The sequence below is a fragment of the Phoenix dactylifera genome, chromosome 14, assembly GCF_009389715.1.
Source record: "Phoenix dactylifera cultivar Barhee BC4 chromosome 14, palm_55x_up_171113_PBpolish2nd_filt_p, whole genome shotgun sequence".
Lineage (NCBI taxonomy): Eukaryota > Viridiplantae > Streptophyta > Magnoliopsida > Arecales > Arecaceae > Phoenix > Phoenix dactylifera.
In genome coordinates this window covers 15567358-15593697 of record NC_052405.1, presented here as the reverse complement: position 1 = coordinate 15593697, position 26340 = coordinate 15567358, and the positions used below count along the sequence as shown (strand labels likewise).

General features: G+C 36.5%; 1 protein-coding gene across 2 annotated transcripts in view; it reads right to left on the bottom strand.

Moving 5' to 3' along the window:
- Positions 1–22248, bottom strand: part of LOC103710820 (ubiquitin carboxyl-terminal hydrolase 5) — a 33694-nt gene extending 11446 nt beyond the window's left edge. Inside the window, exons 1-9 of one of the 2 annotated variants that reach the window (XM_039133817.1) lie at positions 21852–22248; positions 19392–19640; positions 9993–10137; positions 8185–8244; positions 8016–8111; positions 5675–5748; positions 5329–5578; positions 2708–2848; positions 2458–2628 (exon numbers count right to left, since the gene is read on the bottom strand). In XM_039133817.1, the coding sequence (XP_038989745.1) occupies positions 2458–2628; positions 2708–2848; positions 5329–5578; positions 5675–5748; positions 8016–8111; positions 8185–8244; positions 9993–10137; positions 19392–19640; positions 21852–21976 (1311 nt within the window). In that variant the 5' untranslated portion in view covers positions 21977–22248. Of the gene's footprint in view, positions 1–2457; positions 2629–2707; positions 2849–5328; positions 5749–8015; positions 8112–8184; positions 8245–9992; positions 10138–19391; positions 19641–21851 lie in introns of both variants that reach the window. The other variant, XM_008796719.4, reaches the window with a different exon arrangement.
- Between the last annotated feature and the right edge of the window lie 4092 nt (positions 22249–26340).

Genomic DNA, 26340 nt, shown 5'->3' with positions numbered 1-26340 from the left:
AAATCTCAAAACACTCCAAACCACTTTATTCATCCTCCTGCACAGATCTCACAGAATTCTTAGTATATGACCAATAGTTAATTATCACCCATAGGTATCAAAGCGCTCCGAATTCTTTTATTCATCCACCTGCACAAATCTCAAAACACCCATAGTTAAGGAACACCTAACATGTGGATCTCAAAGCATACTAAACCCTTTTATTCATCCACTTGCATAGATCTCAAAGCATCCTTAGTATATGGCCCATAGTTAAAGATCATCCACAGCACAACTTTCAGAGCATCCCGAACTCCATTCGTCAACTAGCACAGATCTCAAAGCACCCTTAGTATAGAGCCCATAGTTAAAGATCACCCATGACACAGATCTCAAAGCACTCCAAACTCTTCCATTCATCTGCCTACATGGATCCCAAAGCACCCAAGGATCACCCACTGCACAAATTTCAAAGCACTTCAAACTCCATTCATCTGCATGATCAAAAGACATTCATTTGCAACGACAGGCTAATGGCGTTGGCAAGTTAGGGAGCTGGAGAACCATTTTGGAACAATTTGAAAACATGATGAGACAGTTTGAAATTTTTTAAAGTTTAGAGGCTGTCTTTTGAACATGTCCAAAGTTAAGGGGGTGTCACTATAATTTTCTCTTTTTTAGATCCTTCGGAATGAATTCATAAGGGGGTGATGTCAGGTTGAGAACCAGTCATTAAAAACAAGTAAAATAAAATTAAAAACTTCACGTAGCAATAATTTGATCCATAAAGCATGACTTATATATACAACAAGTTCAGCAACACTTAAGCCATAAAAGCTACTAATAACAACACAAGAATCACATTATTTGTTCAGCTATTTGAAGAAGATGCAATCACGGACATTTTGAAGGCCTAACAACGAATATTAAAAATAAAAAATGAAAAACTTGCAACAAAATATAGAAACATTGTACCTATACAAAAATATTTCGCAATGTAACAAACCTATCACAATATCTTGATGACAAAAGATGTGCAGTATAAAATCTGTATATATATATATATGCTTGTTTGTAATAGCTAAGGCCCCATTTGGCATTGCTTCTGGTGGGCCAAAAAGTGCTTCTTAAATGGCCAAAAGCTCTTTTGAAAAATTTTGATATGTTTGGTAAAAATTTAGAAACAGTTTTATGACTCCTCCAAAAGCTAAAAAAGTCTACAAGGAAAAAGCTCCAAATTGGACCTTTTGGGTAAAAGATCTACTTGAGACACGTTGGGGAAGATGTTTCTTTTCTCAGCAAAAGCTCATCGAAAGACCCAAGTTCAAGCAATTGGGTCTTTTTGTGTTTAACTTTATGATGATGTTGAGGATATGCTCCCTCCTAATTGTATCGAGATTGATGAATGAAAGGAGCATGGAACAAAGACAAGCATTATATAACTATGAGATATATATTTTGCATGATCATATTGTGACTCTTTATGAGTCATTGACTTTTTTATTTAGGATATTATGCTTGTAATATGGATGCCGAAAAATATTGATGAATATTTATGTTGCTATTATGATTGTAAATATATGAACAATTTTATTGCCATTTGTATCTGGGCGAACAATGTCAAATATTTATGTTGCTATTAGAATCAAGAACTACCCAGTTTGCTATGCTTTGTTACTTAGCAATCACCAAAAGAAATAATTATATTATTTATTAGGTTTAGATTAAAGAATAAAAAATAATTTATACATTAACAATACTTTATAATAATGGTTTTTGATAGTACAATATATAACAATATAATATAATAAAATATAATAATATTAAATTAAATTATATTGTTATCATTTTACTATATTATAATAATATAATACTATTATATTATGATGTTTAATATAATACTATCATAACATTAGAATGAAATAATAATATCATACTATGAAATAATTATATTATTATATTTTATAATACAAGTTATTAATTATTATATTATTTATATTAAATATTAAAGTAAATAATTTCTACAAATAGTTAACGATGGAAAGCACTATGCAATGTCCTTTACTGACATTTTTTGAAATTAAAAATACTTTTTTAGCTTGGTTAACCAACATATATTAAAGTTCCACAGTACTGTAGAAATGTAGTCACTAAACAACAGATAACTTTTTATTGAAAGCTATTGGAGAAAACTCTACTATTGAAAACTCTATAAAGAAAAGCTCTAGTACCTATAGCAATGCCAAATGAGGCCTAAAATATGCAAAATGTCTCATTGTGAATTTCAAGAGTAGTGCCAAGAAGTACAAATCAAAGACCGTAAATGAGAAAATTTTAGTATACATGAATACACACACATACACACACACACATATATATGTATAAATGGATTTTATAACCAATGGAGCACCATATGTTTTATTGCTTGTAAATGAGTAACATTAATATAATTGTTTTTCGATGGGTCATGAAACTAACCTGGCATACATCAACAATGATTGAATCATTTCGAGCAATGTGGTTTGCCCAGTACTCATCTGCAACTTCTTCATCTGGTCGTCCATCTGCGTCTTTAGACTTTATATAAGGTCTATGTTTAACACGGTTCAGGTCTTCATGAAGTCCATCTAACAGAAATGCCAAAAGCTCCTGCAGGGATGTGTGCAAAATTCACATCAAGTAATTGAAAGTTGCATAGATTAATTCATTTTGGAAAAAAGGAACTAACCTGAGAATCATGCTGATTATACCCACTGAACTGAGGTGCAAAACGTGCAAGCTTTGTTTTAAATGGTCGAGGAGAAACTGGTGTACGCCCAGGAGCCCACAGCTTCCTTAGTAACTCTCCAAAAGCCAAAGCAAGCTCACCCTACAAGGTTATCATCATGAATTGGTATATCTAACAGATGCATGAAATTGCATCATGTATCAAAGTGCACAGCTTAAACTTCTAGAATGCATGTGAACATAAACATAAACATACTTATGACTTGTTAACCATCAAGCTATCAAACAAAACAATGAAGATCAACAAACTGAACCTATCCATGATGAGACACATCTGTATGCACATGGTGGTTTTCATGTCAGATTTGGAGAAACGGATGCACAGCAGGCACTCATGTTGTATACATGCCTCAACGACATGGACAGGATGCAATGGGACAAAAGACGCTTAAAAAAGATCAGTTTGGTGCAATTTTATCACGATGATTTAAATTGCCACAAACAGCACAGGTGATGGTTCAGGTGATGATTTAAATTGGTATAAACACATTTAAAGACATTTGCTGGTCTTCAGGTAACTTCTTGTCATATTGCAGATATATAGGATATAAAACTACAACATATGTTCTACCAAACCATTAAAATAGAGGTGTGTATCATGGCAGTTGTGTAAATTGGGGAGTAGGCTTGATTCAAATCAGCAAGATAGATGCTTCAGAAGGTCCAGTGCGAGAAGCTTTAAATTGGCAGATCAGATGTTTCAGACTTTTTTTTAATTCAGTTAAATTGGTCACATTGGATAGACCTGCTTAATGTAGAGGGTGCTTAACGATACATTTAGCACTAGTTGATTGTCCATCACAAGCATTTGGTGACTCTAAGACAATGTGTTAAATACTCCTCAAAAGTTGGAGAAAATAGTTGAAAAGGTTCAAGCAACATGGCCATAAATATCTGCATGTGTATAAAAGTAACTTCAAGCATATTTTAAGATTGACCCTTTATTGTTATAATGCAAACCAAGATTTGCCATCTAGATATTAGACCCCGTTCCAGTACCATGCTGGTACAATGTTAGTATACCCAATATTGAAATCGGTTTGGCACACCAAGACTCGTGCATCCCCATATTGCATTTCAGTTCAGTAATGATACGGTACAATATGCCTAGTATACGGTGGTACGCACTGGTACAGCGAACCTTGATGCAAACTCCTTTGAGTCTCCATCCATGAGGCCCACTAGTCTCATTTCTCCAATCAAATATCTGCAAATCCTATCATACCCACTTCTTTTAGTAATAAAATCCCTTATAGTCACTCTTTAGCAAGCAACAAAAAAGCCATGCAAGATACAATAAGGAGTATTTATCAATTTTAATGTAAATAATTTTGATTAATGGGATCCCAGCCATCCATCGAACATTCCTTGAATAAAGCACATGCAACCAACAAGTCAGATCTAGCTGACACCTAAAGAAACTTCATATGAATATGTCACTTGCATGAAGTTAAGAGCAAAAATGACGATATGAATAAACATAAGATACACAAAACAATTAATATAATCCAAGAAAATCGACAATAATATTGGACTACAACAAGGAACTTTTGGATTTCTTCCTATGAAATCAGAATTCCTCAATTATAAGTATCTGGAAGGAGCCCTGCAAGTTTTAGCTAAAGTGTAGCCGCCGAAACTTGTCCAACGTTGGTACTTGAAAGGTCCCACTTAACGTAAACAAAAAGAAAATAGCATGAACTTTCGTCCAAGTAATACACATATGAAATCTAACCAAAAAAGGAAATTACATGATAAAATAAAATTATTCCAATGGTGGGGAGGAAAAATATGTGAGCTTTCTTACTGCAACTTTCCAAAAATGAAGACATGCACAGAAAATTTTATATGTTACACTTAATAAAAATAATATTATTGCAATGCACAAAAGCATTGATTAATAGCATCTAAATTTTGCTAAATTAATGTGCTCTACAGTGTTTATTATCTGAAAAAAATATATACATGTATGAACAGGAAGTGTAGTGCAAGCTTGTCGCAAAAGACAACCCATCTGAGGGTCGAACTAGAAGCCCCATTAGATAAACACAAATTGAGATATAACCAAAATTGATATCATTGTAGACTGCCCCTAAGTAAAACATCAGCATTTAAAATGTTACAGCAGAACAATTATAATGTTGCTAACTTGCTATAATGTTAAAAAGTCAAGGAAAATTATACAATGTGAGATGTGTCAACCATCAGACTCTTACTAAACATCTAGAAGAATAAACCCAATTTAGCACTTGCTGTTTCTAAGTATTAGCGCCAACAAAGCAGTAATACAAATTCTCCTAAATACAGAAAAATGCCTATGAAAGAAAGGTTCCACAGGTTCATAAGTCTTTGTAACATAAATTACAGCTAAACCAATTTTGTAAAGCAACATTAACACAAGCTTGTTTGGAAAAAAAAGGGGGCATAGCAGGAAAATCAAAAGAAGATATCAATGACAGAATTGTAATTCTATAATTATACTGACAGGTAACTTCATTGTGGGAATTTGAAATTCTACAATTGAGAGAAAATGGTGTATGCTATATGTCAACAGTTACTTACAACCATGCCCAACGGGTTCTTCCAATTTATTTCTTGGTGGTAATCTTCGCGAAAATATCTTGCAAACTCTGGTGTATGGACAAGGCATTGTATTGCACTGTTCATGAAACAGGTATTTCCAAGGTTCAGCAGCCCAGTCAGGCCCAAAGGAGCACCCCTCGTAGTAATGCTGTTGCTTCCATGCAAATTATCCAAGTCACTGCTTGGGGAAGCCAGGTACTGGCTTTGCGAGAACTCCGAACTACAACTTCTGGAAACATAGTTGTTTATTGACAAACCATCAGCAACTGATAAACTCGATCTAGAATGCTCTACAACCATAGAATTTGAGTCCTTCTCAGTGTACCCATTTTCTTGTACAGAACTCTGGCCTCCACCATCTGCAGTACCATTTCCAACTCTGAGAACCTCAACCAGAATCTGCACAGAAAATATGAAAGTTTAGTGATCAACATCCAATAGATGAGAATATCTTCCCTCTATATTTAATCTTGAGCACCCAAAGATAAGTCTAACATTCCTGCAAAATTCAATCGCCTGCAATGGTAGAAAGATAAATAGGTCAAAATTTCATGATTAGTCAACAATAATGAAAACTCTACCTTATATAAGCTATTGTCCCCCCCCCCCTCCCAACCCACCCCAACAGATATCCCCTTCCAAAAAAAAAAATTAAAAGCACTATAAAACAACATAAAAATCTTGCACCACTCTAGCTTACGGCACCATACTTAGCAGACCAGCCTCCTCCAATTACATCAAAACATAGAGGTGATGAACTTAAAATGCAAATGATAACATCTATCGAAACCTACTAACTTTTCCTTTTGACATATGAGCAACAATCTTTCCATGTAATATCAATTTCCAGATTCATCGCTTCCCAAAAATTTAAGGTAAAATGCACGAGTAAAATGAATTAGGATCCTTCGTTTACAATGTGACATGATTAAGCTACCTATTTTTCAAGCTTTTTCTTCAACTCCAAAGCATGTATTTATCAATCTTCACCTGAGATCTCAACTCATGTTCACAAGCATATCATTCTTCAAACACGCCTCTAAAATGTATATCAATTAAAAAAAGTCATATTTTGATATCTTTGATAACTGTATGTTCCACAATAAATAATCACATTAACACCTTAGATAATCAAAATCTAGTGTGTTCAACTTTACAACATAGGTATTGGCATGATCTACTATGCTAGTACTGGGCACCGGACCGGTTGCCCGGCGGCACGGGTCAGTACGGGCCCCCTGCCGTGCCGTGCCGGGCCATGCCGGTACTGATACAGTAGAGGAGGCAGGGGAGAGCGCGAACAAGAGAGAGGAGAAAGGAGAAGAGAGGGAGGGAGGCCGGTGCCTGAGCAGGAGGTGGAGGCCGCGGCCGGATCTCCTGTTTTATTCAAAATAGGGGTCCGATCGCTTTTAAATTTCATAATTTTTAAGTAAAGTCGGCAAGCGATTTGTTAATTTCACTTAAATATCGCGAAATGTTTTAGTGGCCAGACCCTCTTTTGAACTAAACAGGAGATATGGCTGCAACCTTCGCCTTCTGCCCAGGCGCCAGCCTTTGACGGCCCTCAATTAGCCTCTGCCACCCTCTGTCAGCCTCCCTCCCTCTCTCTCCCTCTCTCCCCCGCTCTCTCTCTCTTTTCCTCTCTTTCCTTCTCCTTCTCTCCCTCCGCTAACGGATTTCGTTTTTATTGCTGGAACCATCGTCTGCCGTACCGGTCCGTACCGGCCGGTACATACCGGTCCGTACCGGCCGGTACATACCGGTCCGTACCGGCCGGTACATACCGGTCCGGCCTGGGACCGGTACTGGATCAACGTGAAATCCGGTACCGGTAGTTTATTGTTGAAGAACCCATGCGGGACCGGTACGCCACCGGTTCGGACCGGTACGGGATCGGTACGGGACCGGTTCGGACCGGTACGGGACCGGTTCGGACCGGTACGGGACCGGTACGGACCGGTACGGGACCGGTTCGGACCGGTACGGGACCGGTACGGGACCGGTTCGGACCGGTACGGGACCGGTTCGGACCGGTACGGGACCGGTTCGGACCGGTACGGGACCGGTTCGGACCGGTACGCCGACCGCCGGTACGCCGACCGGTACCGGTACAGCGGAACATGGCTGGAACCGTCCCGGTCCACCGCCTGGACGGCTTAGTATGATTGCAACTGCTCGGTTTGGAACGATTCTGCCAACCCTGGGTATTGGCATTCATGGAGGGACAGATGACAAAGCTCATTGAAGTGAAAGCATAAGAAATTATTGTTTCACTAGATAAAAATGTTTCTCCCCTGCAAACATTTATTATGTTGACTGTGCAATGCCTAGTAGCACGGTTATAGATTTTGTTTTTTGTAACAAATATTGGTATTATGTGGATATTCCATGTATTTGGAGAAACCCAGAGTCCACTGCGGAAGAAGATGGAACCCCTGAAGTAGTTTAGAGTTTAGAAAGCATATCTACCTTTCAGACAATGTAACATTGAAATCATTATACTAGAACTTACTTCTTTATATGTTTGCATCATATGTGCATCTTATAAAGAGTAATCTATTCATTTTTAAAGGTTAATTCATCTTCCCATACCAAGGAGCAGGTTCCACTCAAATATAATTATTTTTCAAGAATAAACATTTAAAAAAAGAAGTTAAAAGGCCTACATCCTGGTCCATTTGTATATTTGCATCATCAAGGGTCTTCTCCATGTTGTCCATCAAAGCATGTTTCTGCTGACCATAGTAGTCCCAGATAGACACCTGCAATTAGCAAAATGTGAATACCAGAACACATGAAAAAAAATAAACATTGAACAAGTGAATAATATCTTACTTGATCCATGACCAAATCAAAAACCTCACAAGCCTTTTTATGAAGTTCACCAACTGTGTCCTGCATAAATTAACATGACATGTTCAAACTTGCTCCATCCATAAAAGGTACATCTCGAGGCCATCTCAAAAAGGTATAACTTACAAAGCTTTTGCCAGGAACATCTCTATTATAGACTAAATCATTCCATGTAAAATGATCGTAAATTGAGGCATCAAATGATTATGACTATAATAACATAAGAAGCCTAGTTCAGGTCCTACTAATAGTTAGATGATATCTCCGCTATAGCAATGTGTAAGGAAGGCCGAACCAACCCAAGCCAGCCAAATAGCTCATGCGGTTGGATTGGTTCAGCCCTTTAAAGCCTCCCAAGCCCCCCATCCGACCCTTTAAAGTCTCCCGAGCCTCCTTTGATGCCCTAGGCGATCCTCCCTCTCTCTCTCTATCTCTCCCTTTCCCCCCTACTTTGTCTTCGTGCTCCGCGAACAGGAGAGCCCGAGGGGATGTGAAGCTGATCTTCCACCAGATCTACTTTCACCTCAAGCTAGAGTTGCTCAAGGATCCCACCTTCAACTTCACTAACGCAGTTATACATGGTCTCACTAACAAGGTAGGCGTTGAAGGTGAGAGGGCGGTGCTGAGGCCCAAGAGAGCGTGACACATCTGCTTGCCAACTGTCAGTGCTTCCTCCACTCGTCCCTCCATTGGAAGAACTCCCCCAACCTAGGAGGCCCTCTCTCCCTCCTTCTTCCTCTCTCTTCCCCTCTCCCCCTCCCTCTCTCTATTTCGGTACGTCCTAGAATGGCACGATATGGATCCATATTGTGCTATACCAATCGCCAACTAGTTCTGCAAACCTTGGTATGTGAATTTTGGGGGTACATCACCCCCAAGTTCGACTCTACTTTTTTATTATTTTTATTGCTTTGTATTGTTTCTCCTTCCAACACTAGGGATGGCAATAGATCAGGTAGGGTCGAGCTAAAGAGGGTTAGAGTCAAGTTGAAGAGGGTTAAAAAACATCTAATTGATACCTTCCAACCCATACCCGACCCATTTATAAATGGATGGAAAATGTAAATCTGTAACCAAACCCTTCATCTTATATAAACCATACTTACCCACCAACACATTTAAGTTTTCATTTGTCAATTATATATATACATAAATATATAAAGACATACATATATAAGTAAACCATAGCATGCAAATATCACCAAAAAAAACATATTTAACTTGCAAGTTATTACTACAAGCACAAAAAATTTAGAATTCAGGATATATGACAATCAAAAACTAATTAATGATGAACTAACTATTCTATCCAGCCCTAGTTTTTTTTTTTTAACCAATGAACAGAAGCTTATGTTGAAAATTAGAGAGATCAACATGGTCCACAGTTTGGGAGCTAGAATACCAAGCTGGTTTGACTCAAGCGATCCACCGAGTTCGAGAGCTAAACTCAAACCCACCCATTAATAAACAGGTTTGTTCTTGGTTGACTCGAAATCCACCCGAATTTAAAAATGGAAAACACAAACTCATTTATTTCAGGTGGGTTCATGCTGGTTGACGGATCCGAGTTAGCTTTCGCCACCCCTATTCAACACTAACGAACTTCATACATGAGTTATATTCCCCATCAATACTTCTACCTGTAGAAAGTACCAAAACTTCAACAGGATTTTCCAGCCAAAGTGTTTCACATGCAGGACAGTAATTTGAACATATGGGAGGGTATAGGTAAAGGAATAACGAGCATTAGGCGATGAAAGAAAGATAAAAACAGGATTAACAAACTGTACCTTCTTGCTAATCCTAATAACTGCCCTTTCTCCTTTTGGCATCAAATGTAATTGAAGGCGTAGAGGATATACTTCTATAGCCAACTCAGTCTGAGACAAACCTGTATTGATGGCTTTCCTTGGTAATATTGGACCCCCTCCATACCTGAACGAAGCAATATACACTTTAAATTCTTGCTCAGAAGTCATCCTCAGGATACGTAGGCACATTAAGGAGAAAATTGTCACTTTCAGAGACAGGATTAAATTAAAAATAGATGAAATTGGAACAAATTGGAGCAATAATTATCAAAAATCATATATTGCAACTTCTTACAGCATTTGTGTTTCAATAATCTATATACGGAAACAAATAAAAGAAATAACATAATAGAACAGAACATATCCATCTTTAGCTATTTTTGGTTAAGAAAGATAGTAACTATTAACAACCTTGCATCATTCTTTTGCCGGCATTTCTACCTTCTGCATATCATCGACAGTTCAGTTTAGTGTTAAAAAAAATTCAAAAGTTCACAATCCATCCTCATATGCTACAGCTTTACTGGGTTAAAAGGATCCACGACTAAGTGTTTCATCGACTCATAGAACCCCTTTTTTTGTCATAAAGTTGAAGATCCCTGGAAGACATGACAAGCATTCAAGTTCTAAGAGGCAACCTTTGCCCTACTGATGAACATATCCCTCCGAATTTTGTTCATCTCACTAATGTTTATAGATAGATTGTCATTTCATCATTACCAATGCATTATTCCCAATCTAAACTAATTTTCTACTTCACGTGCCATAGTGTAATGCTCATTTTCGGGTGCCTCCAGCTCCCTCCACCACCACATATCTCCTCTGTCCTACCATAACGAGAGCAACTACTTTTCCACCTTAGATTTTCCCCCTTTTTGTCATTCACAAAACATATGGGAATAACATAAACACTCCTAAGAATTTATTTATTAGGATTTTTATAAAATCTAAAAAGAATTGGATATCTAGTCTCCCCACTCAAGCTTCTCTAAAGATACAAGCCCCCACTTAAATGTCAATAACAAGTATCCCTGATCATATTATTTGAGTTCAACCTTTTTGTAATATATATATGTACACACACAAACACACACACACGCATGCATATATACCTACATATATGTATGTATGTGTATAATGTATGTGTGTGTGTGTGTGTATGTATGTATATGTATATGTATATGTAAGGTGCAGCCAAGTGTTCCAGTCCTGTCCTAAGGCATTTGGTCTCTTTTGGATCTTAATGTTGCATATTCCATTTTTAAAACTTAATCATCACACTGCTATAAACATATCCTTTTAGGCTCTACAATGTGCCTAGACTACTTATTTGCCAAAATAAACCATTTATTCAGCACAATCATGCTCAAAATGGCATATATAATCACACCAGAAAAGGTACATTCGAAATTCAACTAGTTAGCGTTATATATATAATCTATTAAAATAGCTCTCTCCAAATTCAACTACTAGTTATCCAACATTTTGATTTCATCCAAAGCAACATAGACTGTATTAAATAGAAGCAATTAGATTAGCAGATTATAAATTAATGTGGCTCTTTGTGGAAGGAGGTCATTTTCTCTCATCTGACATGACAACATGATAAAGTAAAATTGAATCAACACATGGCTATAAATGGAAAAGAGCTGCACCTCCATTCTGCTTCTGTTTTTTCTTTTCTCCTCTGAAAACATTATGGCATTGGAGCAACCATTTTTCTTCTTGTCTTTCTCCATTCTCTTCCTAACCTATTTTTTTATCTGTCGTGTTACTTGCAAATGCTGAGTTCACATATCTAAAGGGACAGACCTACTTTTCTCTCTCAAATATGCAGTGGTCCATGTTGCTCTCATTGTAAAGGATGAGCTATTGTTTCAAAGTAAAAGAACATGTAGATCCCATATGTGTACAAAGAAGAAGAGAATCAAATTTGATCAATGTATGGAAATTATTTGGAGCAAAAAGCCTTACAATGTTTCGCTATGTGTGGTGTGGAAACACAAATTCGTAAGGCTCTAGCCATACTCCTAAAAAATTTTGCAAACATTATTGTGGGGGTATGGGCTTCTTTCTGCGGCAAATACTGCACAAGAGGCAGAGAGCTTCGGCTTTCTCGGATCTGCAGAAGAAATGGCCCATATCCATGCAATGTTACTTTTCCTTGTGTGTGCATATTACATTGTTGACATAGAATAGATATCTATAACACCAGCTCTGAGCAACTTGTCCAAATATATTGACCAACCTTTCACATCCCCGGGCTATCAAAGATTATGGCAGAAATCATTTATTTGTTTAAATACAAGGCAATGAGGGCAAGATCAGGGTTTCAATCTAATGGATGGCCTCAGTCAAATTGAATAAGCTCAACTTCCTTTTAGGAGACAAACATGAAGAGTACTTCATTGAATCCAAAAGGATAATCAATTTGGCTGTGTGCATGCCTCATCCAAGTGACAGCAGAAACGAAGAATAAAATATTTTGGCATGACTATTAACATTGTGTGGAGCCTTACTACAGAGTAGTGTTATGTTCTTGATTAACAGGAGAAAATTTTGAAGTCTCACTGTAATGGCATTCAGTGGGAAAGAAATATAGATCTTGTTTCATATATTATTTCAAGATATTTTTTTAATTAACAATCTTGATGCATACAACACCAGTTAGTGGAGATATCTATGTGGACCTAGCACTACGTGTCTATCGGCCACAAATAGAGATCTTGGAAAGGTTTTCCTTTTCTTTCTTTTCAACTTAAGATCTTGCAACAGGCACATTTACAGACTCATTTCAACCAACAACGAGAATTCTTCAATCATGTATACACTTGAAATAATACATCCTCATTTTTCCAAGGGAATCCTCTAAAAGTTATAAAGCAAGGTTCGCCGTCTCGGTACCAGACCCCGTACCGGTGCCACACTAGCACAGTATCGGTACAGTACGGTACGGAATTTTTTTAGTATACCGAATGTTGGTACACTATCCGTACCGAGTACCGGTACCGAACCCGTACGGTACGCCCCGTACCATCCGGTTCAGGCTGATACAGCATATCATGTTACAAAGTAAATTTAAAATCATCTGAAAGAGAAAAGGATGGAGAATAAGGTTGTAATGGTCATGGTGATCATGGTGGTTGAACTTTAAAAAGGCTCATGTTAAAGGATGTAGAACCTAGAGTGCCCAGCACAGTATTCGAACTTACTAATCTTATCGTCTGCACATGTCAGGATAAATATGTGAAACCAACATGGAAATATCATGCTAGAATTTTGGTTAGTTTGGATGATGATAATCGTAGCTCCAGATATTATATACTACATTCGCTCTAAATATTATATACTATATGATTCCACTGGTAACTAAGTCATGTAAAGCGTAATTGTCTAAAATGGAAAAGTCAACAAAGATCTGTCAATTAATCCCTTGTTACAGTAAAATCGCTAATGTAATTTTTTCCTTTGCTTCTATTTCAACAATGCTCTCCATCTTGATTGTTTATGAAGCCTCCGATCCTATGATAAGTGTTTTCTTTTGCATTTCTTGAGAGATCTGGTATCCACTAATTTGTTATTCTTGTAATGTCATTCTGAGAAGATTTCTTTTTTATATTCTTCTTAATCTTGTTCATATTTACTAAATTTGTTCTTTCAAGAAACAGATAAAATCTATTCAACATTATGTTAATGGTTGCCTTGCTTTGATGTTTATCAAGATATGTGGAGTAAATGCTTGACCACACAGAATTAATGAATTTAAGAGGACTTGAGAAAATTAAAGCAAATTAAGATAATAAAAAAAACTCTCTATGTTACAGAATGAGAGAAAAGGTAAGGAAATAAAAAGGTAGATTATCAAATCCTGGTTGAGTGCGGGCTTGTTCCTGTTATTTTTCCTTTTCTTCTTGTGGTGCCTGCTCTTTCTCCCTGGATTTTCTGTTTCTAGCATAGTATCTTAAGGTTCATGGAGTACTATATTTTTGGCTTCTTTTACACATATTTAAACCAAAAAATCTTCCAAGTTATAGATATTGTTCTCAAATTAGAAATTCAATTAAAAATAAAGAACCTACCAAGCATGGTCATTGGTTTCTATAACTCGAGGTCTTTTTTTTCTCTCCCAAGTATTTCAGGGAATGCTAACTGATTAAAGGAGCATTGCACCAGCACCCTATCAATCCATGGATAAGTGATCTAAATAAAGATAAGGAGCATGGAATGCCGTACCGGCCCGTACCGGCCAGTACCGGCCGGTATGTACCAGTCCGGCCGTGGACCGGTACCGGAACGGATAAAAAATCGGTATTTTTCGGTTTTTTATCCGAACCGGCCGGTACGGGTGCGTATCGGCCGGTTCGGGCCCGTACCAGCCAGTTCGGAGCCCGTACCGACCTCGTACCGGTGCGAACCGGCCGGTTCGCACCGGTACGATTTTTTTTTTTTTTAGAACCACAGCGCCGCGCGGCGCTGTGGTTTTTGAAACCACCGCGTACCGGCCGGTACGGGACCGGTACCAGCCGATACGTACCGGACCGGACCGGTACCGTACCGGTCCGGCCGGCCACCGGTACGCCGACCGGTACCGGTACGGCGGACCTTGATAAGGAGTCTGCCTAAAAAGCCAATCATATATTGTTATTTGTATTCATTCTTTAGTTATTTCATTTTCTTTTAATGGGCAAGCTAGTGAAGGGCGGATTAACGTAAACAGGTAGTTATTATTTGTTGTATGTTTAGATTATTATATATCATTTTCCTGCATCTCTTACTATTCAACTTATTTTGTTACAACTACATAATATTTGAAGCATCTTCTCCTCTAAAAGAATATTTGAATCATCATATTTCTAATTTTGTTCCTGATTTTAGAATGTTGTTTTAATTTTCATTTGTAAACCATTATTCAATACATGTCCTGGTTGTCTCTAAAATTTACCTAATTGTCTCATGCTATTTTTTAGAAAATTTAAAATACCTTCTTTAAAAACAAATATCATGATTCATAAAATATTAAAAGAAGGAAGAAAATTATAAAATCATTTTACATTAATTTAACAAAATAATCTTTAGCTTTGCTGATAAATAGATACTAGTGACATAATCCTTTGCCATGCTATTTAATGATCGTAAGTAAATATGAGCGGTAGCATGTGTTACAAGAACTTTTTATGAATGATCTTTATTGAGATAATAGTTATTCCAACATTGCCTAATTGCCTCCCACCCCCTACCACTGAGTTTAATTCCTAGCTTTGCCACTAGGTGCAATGTCAATGATGGATAAGAGAGGCAAATTCTGACCAACACCAACCAAACCCCATGAACCCACCTCCAATAAATGTGTTTGGGTGGGGGTTTCAAAGCCCAGTCGGTTCTGAATCAACTTGAAATTAACCCAATTATAAATGGGTGGGTTTGGGCTTACCCTCTAGACCTGATGAGTCACCCAGTTTTATTTGGTTGAAAAGTCAAATAGCTCCTAGACCCAGCATAATTGATAGTTCTCTAATCTTTTCTCTATGAATCGGTTCATTAAAAATAGAAGGGTTGTAAAGAGTGATGAATAGGATGGACCATGACATTATCGGATGTGGGTTTGCATTTTAGCTAGTTTAAATTCCTTTAGAATTGTCATGCACACTAAATTCTTAAGTTTATTGTGATTATGATGATATATTTGAGATTATATTTGATTTTGTTGATTGTGATCTTAGCGTACAATGTTTTGCTTCATTCTCTAGTTATATGTATGATTGATGAGTGAAAATTTAGATAAGTTGGTAAGCAGGTAAGGGTTCATGTAAAATTAATGGAATGGGCATGGAGTGAGAGTCTTTGACCTTAACATGGCTCAACCAGAACCAAACCCAACCTGACCCAGCCCATTGCCAATCCTAAGGATGGAGATTAAAGAAAGAAAACAAAATAGCAAATTACAATAGAGTGGATAGCATTGGAACCAAGGTTCGTCGAATTGGTACCAAAGGGCATATAGGTCGGTGACTGGTTCGACACAGGATGGGTCCATACCATGCCATTCCGAGGCTTATCGAAATGGGGAGAGGGAGGGGGGAGAGGGAGAAAAGGAGAGGGGAAGAGAGAGAGGGAGGGAGGGAGGGAGGAAGGGTGAGGACTAAGGGTTAAACCTTAACCCTAACCATAGCAGAGCAAGAGAGAGAGAGAGAAAGGGAGGGAGAGGGAGAGGGAGAGGGAGAGGGAGAGGGAGGAAAGGAGGGACGAAGGAAGGGGGAGGGCCAAGGGAAACCCTAACCCAGCAGAGCAAGAGAAGAAGAGGGGTGACACTTACCAATGACGCCACTAGGGAGGGTGGGGAGTAGTGTCAATGAGTTGGAGGTGGCAGCGGTTCCCGAATGATCTGAGCCAAGAGGGGGAGGGTTTAATCAAATCGGGTCTTAATCGAATGGAAGGATGATGTAATCGAATGGTGGGGTTGTGTTCCAAGTTGAAAGGGAAAACCGTCCCAATTCCTCGTTGGTTCGATTCAGTATGCCTAGAACCAAGCAATTCGGTGCAATACAGCCTACCTTGGTTGGAACTCTTTTAAGTTGATTCCATTAGAGTGGATGCTTTTACTTGTCATTTTAGAAGGAGAGGTATTGAAACAATATTTTTAGAGATTTAATCTCAAATTAGAAAGTTATACTTGAAAAAGAGTTCAGTTTGATTGTGCTTGACAAGAGTATCTAGTTTTAAAGCTCAACTGCATTCAACAAGGAAAGCCTATTTGTGAAATTGACATGGAATTCCAGTAAAAAAAGGAAAAAGTGAATTTAAGACATCCTCGTTTAAGTATTTAACGAGTCAAATTGGTTGTTATCTTTTACAGAAAGTAAGGTTCAAACTTTAATGAAACAAGATGTAAAAGCAATATGATTATAATATCGAATCTGAATGAAATTTGGGCATGGGGATTTAATGATTGGGAGTGAAGACTATGCATCTAGTAGTAGCTAGGTATCATGTGGAAAAACATTTAGGATTGGGTGGAATTGAAATGGCCTAGCAATAAAAAAGTAGTTAGTTGATTTGTAGGAAGATTGGGATAATCGGGGGAAGTTTGTAACTTGATTTGCTAAAAAGAAGAGTAAAAATTAAAAGCATTAGAAGCAAAAAAAACATTAACAAGACATAGATTGGGAAAAAAGAAAAGAAAAGAAATAAAGAACGAAAGAAAGAAAAAAAGAAAAAAATTTGTACTCAGCTGAAGGAACACTGATCTGTGCATAGTACACAAAAGTATACAATTATTCTATACAAAAAACAGCAGCATAGTAAATACTCTAAAGGTATGCATCAAATATGTGTAACATTAAAAATGATAATTACTTTCTTATGTTTTCAAATTCCAGCTCATTATGTTACCACATGCAAGATAAGTTATGGGAATAGTAACATTTGACATGCCAGACAGATCTCTCTTGTGGTTTTAGTTTACCCATAGCTTCACTGATGTGTCTTTGCTCTGAGTTGATTGTAACAGGAATTATATAAAAGGTTGAGTTCTAGTTTCTTTGAGCTAACACCATAGAAATTCTTTAAGAAATAATTTAGTTCACTGGACCTTTGAGTTGAATTAATAGAACAAACAGATTTTTTAGGGGATAAAGCATTTAATTTAAGTAGATTTAAAGAACTTGAACCATAAATCAATTGTTTATTTTGAATTATATACTGTTTTTTATAATATGTTTGTTAGGGATCTATTTTTTTTGAGATAAGTTAAGGACCTACTATTAAGATGATAATCCTTTTCCCAATCTGGTTTCTGTTCATGTTTGCAAATCATTGATCCACTTTCATGCTTGCATTATTGACAGAACTCTGTGAAAGTAATTAAATAGATAAGCTAATAATTTATTGGACTTCTCATCAGATTGCAGGCTATTTACTAAAATCCTAAAGCATCAGCTTGAATTGCATTTTCATTGTCACAGCAAGCTTCTTCAAGTGCTTTCCCTTCCATATCCATTTTATGTTTCTTTCAACAACATCTGATCTCATTTCCTGCAGTGGCTGCACCTAGGTTGCATAAAACAAGATTAAAACATCTCAGGATCTTATTTGTTCGTTGATTGATAAATCATCTAGTTGCGCTATTCTGTAGTTACACACATGCACACTCTTTCTTCTAGCATAGTCAGTCCTATTACAATCCTAATAACTTAATCCCCAAGCAAGGCGATTAAGGCCATGTTTAGCATTGCCGTTTGGGAGCCAAAATTTCTTTTGGGTGATTTTGAGGGATTTCGTAAAAAATTTGCAGCTTTCTACCTCCTCCAAAAGCTAAAAAAAGTCTACCAGAAAATTGGAGCTTTTGAGAAAAGGCTCTACTTGAGACACGTCGGAAGCTATTATCATTTTAATACAAATTCCACAAAGATGAAAATATCCATGCTAACAATTTTTTATAGTACTATATAATGATAATATAACAGAGTATGATATAAATATAATTTAATATAATAATATAAAATATATAATAATAATAATAATATATTTGTTATTTACTATATTATTTGGATTAAAATATCAAATAAAAATTTATAAATTTAGCATATTTTATAACAACAATTTTTGATAGTTCAAATAGTTAGATAATTGAAAGCACTATCCAATATCCTTTATTGTCATTTTCTGATACTAAAAGCACTTTCTCAATTTAGTCACTAAACAAATGTTAAAATTTCACAGTACTTCGAAAATATAGTTACCAAATGGAAAATAAACAGCTTTTTGTTAACAGTTCTATTTGCTAAAGTTTTACTGTCCAAAGCTCGACATACAAAAGCTCTACTATCTACAACAATGCCAAACAATCTCTAAACGGAAGAGATAGTATCGACTGGAGCAGAAATGTGAATTCATTTATAGAACGATTAGAAGATGAGTTTATGATTTAATCAAATTCCCTTGTCCTTGACCATGGTTCACCTATCAAATGGGTCAAAAAAAAACAATATGATTAACATAGTTAGTATGACAAAAAGGAAGAATTGCATATGTAGATTTTTTAGGCCTTCATTTCTAATCATGAAGAAAAACGCATAAGTTATGGATTTACTGACCCTACATAAAATCAAGTTGTTTAATAACCAGATGAATTAGCCAAGTTCAAAGATGAGCAGGACTGGCACTCATCATGACCAAGCTAATACTTACAACAAGCATGTCTAATCCTATTTGATAGGAATAGACTCAAAGAGCCTTCTTTGTTATTTACTCTTGAATTTATGAACTTCAACAAAAGAAAATGTTATATGAACCGGGATAAATGAACAACAACATGATAGGCAAATAAATGATGGTAAGACATCAACTATGTTCTTTGATATGCATATTCTCAGAACTCACCATCCATGCAACTTCTCCCAAACCGGTTGAGGGAGCAATATATAGTCACGACCTTCGACTAAAGTGTCATGAAGCTCAATTTCCACATTTGATAATTCAGATGTCACATCAGAAATTAAATCAGAATTGTCAACAGCCGAAGGTCTCTTGGGAGTACTTAAACCAGCCGTTTCATGATGATGAGAGGACCCATTGATCGAGGTGGCAGTCATATCCTGGTTAACATAATCAAGCCAACATTGCCACCATCTATTCGCATCCCACCCACACACCCAAAAAACAACAAGAAGAAGTTATAAGTATATGATTGTTTATCCATAAAATACAAGCATATTATCTGATAGACACATCCAATCAGAAGGGGATCAACATAAGGTATAAAACATTCTTAAAATGTAAAAGATATCAGCATGCAGTCACTATAGATAGCTATGGAAATACTCATGAGGTAATGTTTTTTTTCTATCTGATACTTGAAACAGCATGCATTTAGGATTTTATGTCTTATGCAACAAAAAGAGAGAGGTTTCTAACACATTCTTTGTTTCTACATTGTGATATCTTCTAATCAAGATATAACATAACGAACAACCCTTAAGCATCAATAAATTTTATTCCATTTATTTCAATCATATATCTGAAAAGCACTTTTTGCCCGTTAGCAAATACATGAGATCAACTAGTCTTGCTTAAGGACCTCCTTTTCAAGTTGAAGGAATAAGGTTATAATTTTCAAATTCAACCTGGCTTACAAGAAACCATCCTGTGAACAGCACGACAACAGAATTGCAGGCAAAGCATACATTATAAGAGAAAGATTTGCTAAATCACAGATTTTAAACATATTGCAGAAGTAATAATTAAATCTTAATTGCAATTTCAATGGCACAGAAAATGACAAGATGCTTCCCATGCCAAAAGAGAGGCTTCAAGAAGATTCTGATATACAAATCCAGGCATGAGTTGTGCCAAAATCGAGTAGCATAAATCGCTTACTAGAAACTTGCTTCTCCCATGAGAAATGGAACCAATAATTCACCTAGCATAGGTAACCAAGAAATTTATTCGTTAGAAACGAAAAGGACCAGAAGAAACATTCATATATCCCACTTTAAGATGTCTTGTACTTTGAACCAATCTATAAGAAGCTATTATGAAGCATTCTGCCTTGTATATTCAAATATGGATGTTTGTAGTACAATACAATGTTTCTAACATATCGCCGCTGAGATAAGCCTATGCACATTCCATGCTGTACTAATCAATTTTGACCAAATTTCTCCTATAATGGCTTGAGAAAACTCTCTTACTCTTAGGGTTAAGACAACTTTACAGTTGCCAATCTATTGACAGTCCACATTCTAGTTCAAAAGCCACTTTGAGATTTCCCACAAGTTCCTTTTCTTTTCCCTAGAATAGATTGCTTCAGCATTTTTCAAATTCATGGCCACATCATTGATTGTTCTCCACTATCTCCATCAGACTCACCACCTTCTATGTCAAATTCTTAATCCTAGAACCAATTCACCAGAACTGCTCAATATATTGCCGTATTAGGTTGGGTTTCGGAATGTATATATGTCCATGGGACAACATACATACCATCTAATTTTCATTATAACGCTAAATAGAAAATCTGAAAACACAAAAGGCCTCAAGTAGATGCAGTTTTCTTCTCCATCAAGAGCTGGTCAGTCGCATGCAATAGTCAAAAGCAGGTATTGAACTTCCAAATTCTAATCCCAAACCTCAATTCAGACTTCAGCGCACAACTGAACTGTGCACTCGCTCAATCTTTTATCCGCTTACCAGAAAGCAGCGCGACCTAAACCTAAATAACTAGACATTTGCAGCTTATGAATTTAACTTGATGGGCTGTGCCACCGCAGCAATGGACATGGCGTACAGCCTAAAAATCATATAAATATAATAATTTCAAATGGTAGCACAACTAAAGTTCTTTTCATGGATTAAAATTTAAAAAAAAAATTTCTGGGCCAAAGAAATATCCCAAATTTGAAGTACGAGGTAAGTACAGGAATTCCAAATTCAATTACCCCATGAATATTTTTCACTGAAAAAAGGTAAATTTATGGTGAAGAACGTCCCAATTCTAGATCATCAAACGTGGTACATTCCACTGGAACAACCGAAACAGAAACCAATTCAAACTGAAACCTCTATAATCCAACCGAAATGAGAAAAACAAATCGAAGCAAACTCAAAAACGTCTCCTTGTTAACGAATTTCTACTGGAAATCAAAACCGCGATCTAAATTAAACGCGACTGGAAGTGAAAAAAGAACAAATTCTATAAGATCGGGTTCCATTCTGTTCCCGAAACCACCGTGCACTCAATCGAAACCCAGAAAATCTTTCAAAAAATATAAAAAAAATTAAAGAAAAATCGGGAAACAGAGAAAGATCGGACATTTCTGCTTGGGGGGGTTAAGGGATTACCTCTGGGAGAGGAGATAGAAGATGTCGCCCTCCTTGGTAACGGCCTCGGCGGCGATGGTAATGTCTCGGATGAGGATCCGCTCTTCTTCCGGACTGAGCTCAGGCGCAGAGCCCGAGCCCTCCATCTCTACCCCTATCGAGCTCTATCGGCTTCGGAGATGGAGGCGAGGAACGGGCTGCAGGAAGGGCATAAGGGAAGAGGAGAGGAAGGATGGATAGTTCCAGCACTGGGAGTATGGCCACCGCTCCCCTTCTTATGCTCTTAAGGAGCCGAAGCTGGACGCTGCCATTTTGCGCTTCTGGGACTTAAATAGGGGAGAACACTTGCCTCTTTCTCATGTTTTCCCTTCCACCTTAAGGAGATGCCATTGGGTTTAGCTTGGCCTGTGCAAATGTGTGATGGGCAAGGGAAGAGACAGAATAAAATGATTTTTCACAAAATAGAAATTTATAGGTTATAGCTATCCTGCGATATATGAAAGAGAATTTTTAATAATTATTATCTAGTTATATTGGACCAGTATTTTGCACGCATATGACTCGCATATAAAAATTATATGAGAAAATAGTTTGTTAAAGAGTCAACCCTTTGAAAAGAAATAAGAGATAGGGTGGAAGCACTTATGCATGGTAACTTTAAAAGTCTCTATCTTGATATTCGAGAAGACGGTTGGAGTTAAAAATTGAATTTGGACTCCTTCAGTATTTAAAAGAATAGAAATGTCATAAAATTGAACTTGCGATGGAGCTGAACCCTTATGTTCATATTTTACAAAAGTATAGATGATCAACCGTCTCGCACAGTTGCCCATGAGAAAGATATAGAAAAATTGATTAATCTTGAAAAATTAAAAAAATAACTAAATATAACAATTTAAGCCACCATCCATTGTGATCACAAATGAGTTGCTTATACAATGGTCAAAAGGGTGGAGAACAAACCCTAGTGGAGAGGAGGGATGAGGAGACCTAGACTAAAAGAAGGTAGATTCCAAGTGATTTCTAGCAACAATCATACTTTCAACCTTTTCTTTTCTTGTGCTTACTTCTAAAGGAGCATGTTATATAATCTGTTTAGTTTTTGGGGGACTTAAAGAAGAACAGAGCAAACCCATTTACTTTCACTTTGAGATGCTAATAGGGACATATCACACAATGATTTTCATGAATTATAAAAGTATGACTCATTAATAGGGACATATCACGTAGTTATTTTGATAAATTATAAAAGGGGACTCGTCAATAGTTTGAATTGAAAATTATTTATGATTATTTTTAAAGCTCTCCTAGACTTAGTACTAGTAGTAGAATTGTAGTGGCTTGCCTCTATATAATATAAAGTGAATATCATGAAAAAATAAAAAATTGATATGATTAATACATTTTATGAAGATTTTGAAAAGATATAAAATATAGACGTAAGGAATGGAAAATGATTTAGATTGCTATATACGAAAATCATTACAATTTCCAAAAGAGAGAAAATAGGGAAAGCACTGATAAGATCCAACATTGTGGATCACACTCATTCTTCATTCACAAGAGAAATGTTGGTATTAATAGGAGTAGGATCTCATGGGCATCCCCTCATTTACCATTATGTTTAGAATTGAACTTCTATATATTATGATATATCCCATGTCTGCTTAGCCTCTACTTTGCATTTTATATCTATAATTACCATGCTCCTTCATCTTTTACCGCACTCATTCTTGAATCTATCCCCTTATTCCACCTTTAACAAACCTATGATCTTTAAATAAGAGAACCTAGAGCCAAAGACGGAATCGATGTTAGCACGGGCCAATCATCTGCTTTCTGATAACTTGCTTATCAACATTACTAGGGGTGATGAGTGTAGAAACTGAAAGAGTAGATGCCCTACAAGCCAATCGCAATATGTATTGTGAAGGATTTTCTTTTGATTTTCTAAATCATGTACATGACATTTAATATAAATAAAGGCATTGTGTTTCATCATATGCTGTTGATTATATTTGTGATGAACCTCTTAGATTAAGACAATGATTTTGAGGCTATGATGAGATCATACTAGTGAGACCTAAAATCTTAAAATCCTAATCTTAAATATTCTCAGTCATTGGTACATTGAGTCGAGGATCAATGTTTACCGGAAAGACTGGCACATCTTATGTATGCTCGATGCAGAGGGTGATTGATCTCACAATCACTTGTGTGGAGACACTAATACAAAGATGTGGGTGCTCATTAGATAAATGAGTTCACTGAATTGACCTACCAAGAGAAATCTTATGAAGTCTTACTTACATGTCAAAAGATGATTCTCTTAGTGGGAGTTGTGCAACTGATCCTTTGACGTGAGATCACCATAGTATCTTGTGCACATAAATCCATATTTTGGTTTTCACTCATTCATGACAATAAGTTATGTACGAGGTCTTCTGGATATGGTGGAATGTGTACGAAGGTTATGAGTAGGTCAACAAGGAATTAATCACTTCTAGTAAGAGAAGATCGCATCCTATTTATTCTAATCATATGATAATTCAGAAAGTCTTTGATCAAAGCACAATGAAAATTAGAAAGAGTTTCTAATATTTCATTATTCGAATTATCATTAGAAGATTGAGAAATATATGAATATAAAATTGAGTTTGACATATATTCATACTCATATACATATTCGGGATGCAGTTTGATTAAAGGATTGAATTGCACGGTAACTTGCCACTGAAGGGTATTTTTGGTATTTCCACCAAATTTCATATTTTTCGGGTAGACATGACACGTTGCTAGACGTCAATCTTGTCTTATAGGTTTGATCGAATTAAAAAGTTTAATTCGATCACCAATTAGAAAGGATTCTAATTGTTAAGTTTGGGTTCGCGCAGTTTGGACTTAAATCGATTAGAAGAGTTCTAATCAAGTTGGGTCAACTTGCACTCACACCTATTGCTGGCTAAGTATGGAACCCAATGGGTCACACACAAGAAAACTTATTAAGGGTCTAATTGGATTAGATCATGTTTGCAAGATAGACATCCTAGCAGGTGTTGCAAACCCTTAGCTCTTGATTCGAATTGGATTCGAATCTGATTCTTAATTGATCTAATTTGATTAGATCATCTTCTAATATGGGTTAGCCAAGAGTTGGCACCTAATTAGCTTGGTTTGAGTCTAATTGGATTAGATTTAATAAATCATTCAATCTAGACCGTTAGATCTTGATCTACCGTTGGATGAAGACATAATGGAGAGTTGGTTTAACCCAATTGGATTGGGTTAGAGGATGGCTATCATAATTGACCATTGGATCTTAATCCCACCATTGGATGAAGACATAATGGGTCAAGTAAATGGCGCCTTGCATTGGAGCCCTTGGATCATCATCATGAAAGATCAAGAGGTGAGGCATGATGGACATGTGATTAGCATGTGATGTTGACTTGGTCAAAATATGGCACCACATGAAAGGACATATCATTTGATACACCTCTTCACTTGATCTGCACCTCCTCTTATTTGATATGGCCCTTAGATGATGTCCTTTCATGAAAGGATGTGTGGATGGGATGCATCCCTTGGAGATGCATCCCTACACCTATTATAAATAGGCTAGCACTCCATGGGTTTCATCATTCCAACTCCACCCCACTCCTCTCTTCTTTCTTTCTTACATTAGTTTCTTTCTTTCTAGCATTGCTTCTAGTGTGTCCTAAGCCAAGACAAGGTGGTCTTCTTTAGGACAAAAGGATTAGAAGTGATTTTAGAAGGTTAAAGAAAAATAGAAAGAAAGGAAAGCAAGCCATTAGAGTTCTTTAAGAATTCTGCATTAAGGATCAAAGTCTTTGGAGCTTAAGACTTAAATCAAGTTTTCGTGTGGATCAACGTTGGAGGGTGAACACTTGGGCACCTAGTGGAAATTCTGCATATTGGATTAGCGTTAGAGGTATTCTTCTATTTCTGCATTTATATTATATTATTTGATTGCTTCCATTAAGGTGATCTTGGCTTATAAGGGTTTTATGTTAAGAAACTTTATCAAGAAATTTTTAAAATTCCTAACTTCCGCTGCGCATTATAACATGCTAAAACCCTTCAGTGGTATCAGAGCCATCCTTAATTGGTTCAATCAAATAATTATGTATGATGTATGATTATTAATTTACTATGAGATAGTAATGTCATATGCTTAGAGAAATGCTGAAATATATGATTAATATATGATATGTTATAAAATATCATGATATGAAATTTTCCATATGAAAATATGTTGAAGCATGTTAATTAATTGCTTATGATTTATACATGCTATGAGATAGCCATGATGCATAATAGTTTATTTTAGACATGTTAAATGTATGTTACAATTAAAGAATGTGCTAGAGACTAGTAAGCCCTCAATAAAAATTATATTAAGTCATAGTGTTGAAAAACTTTGAGCTAACCCATTCTAGAACAATTAATCTAATAGGTGTCTAAGGAAAGTACTAAAGGTGGTTACTTA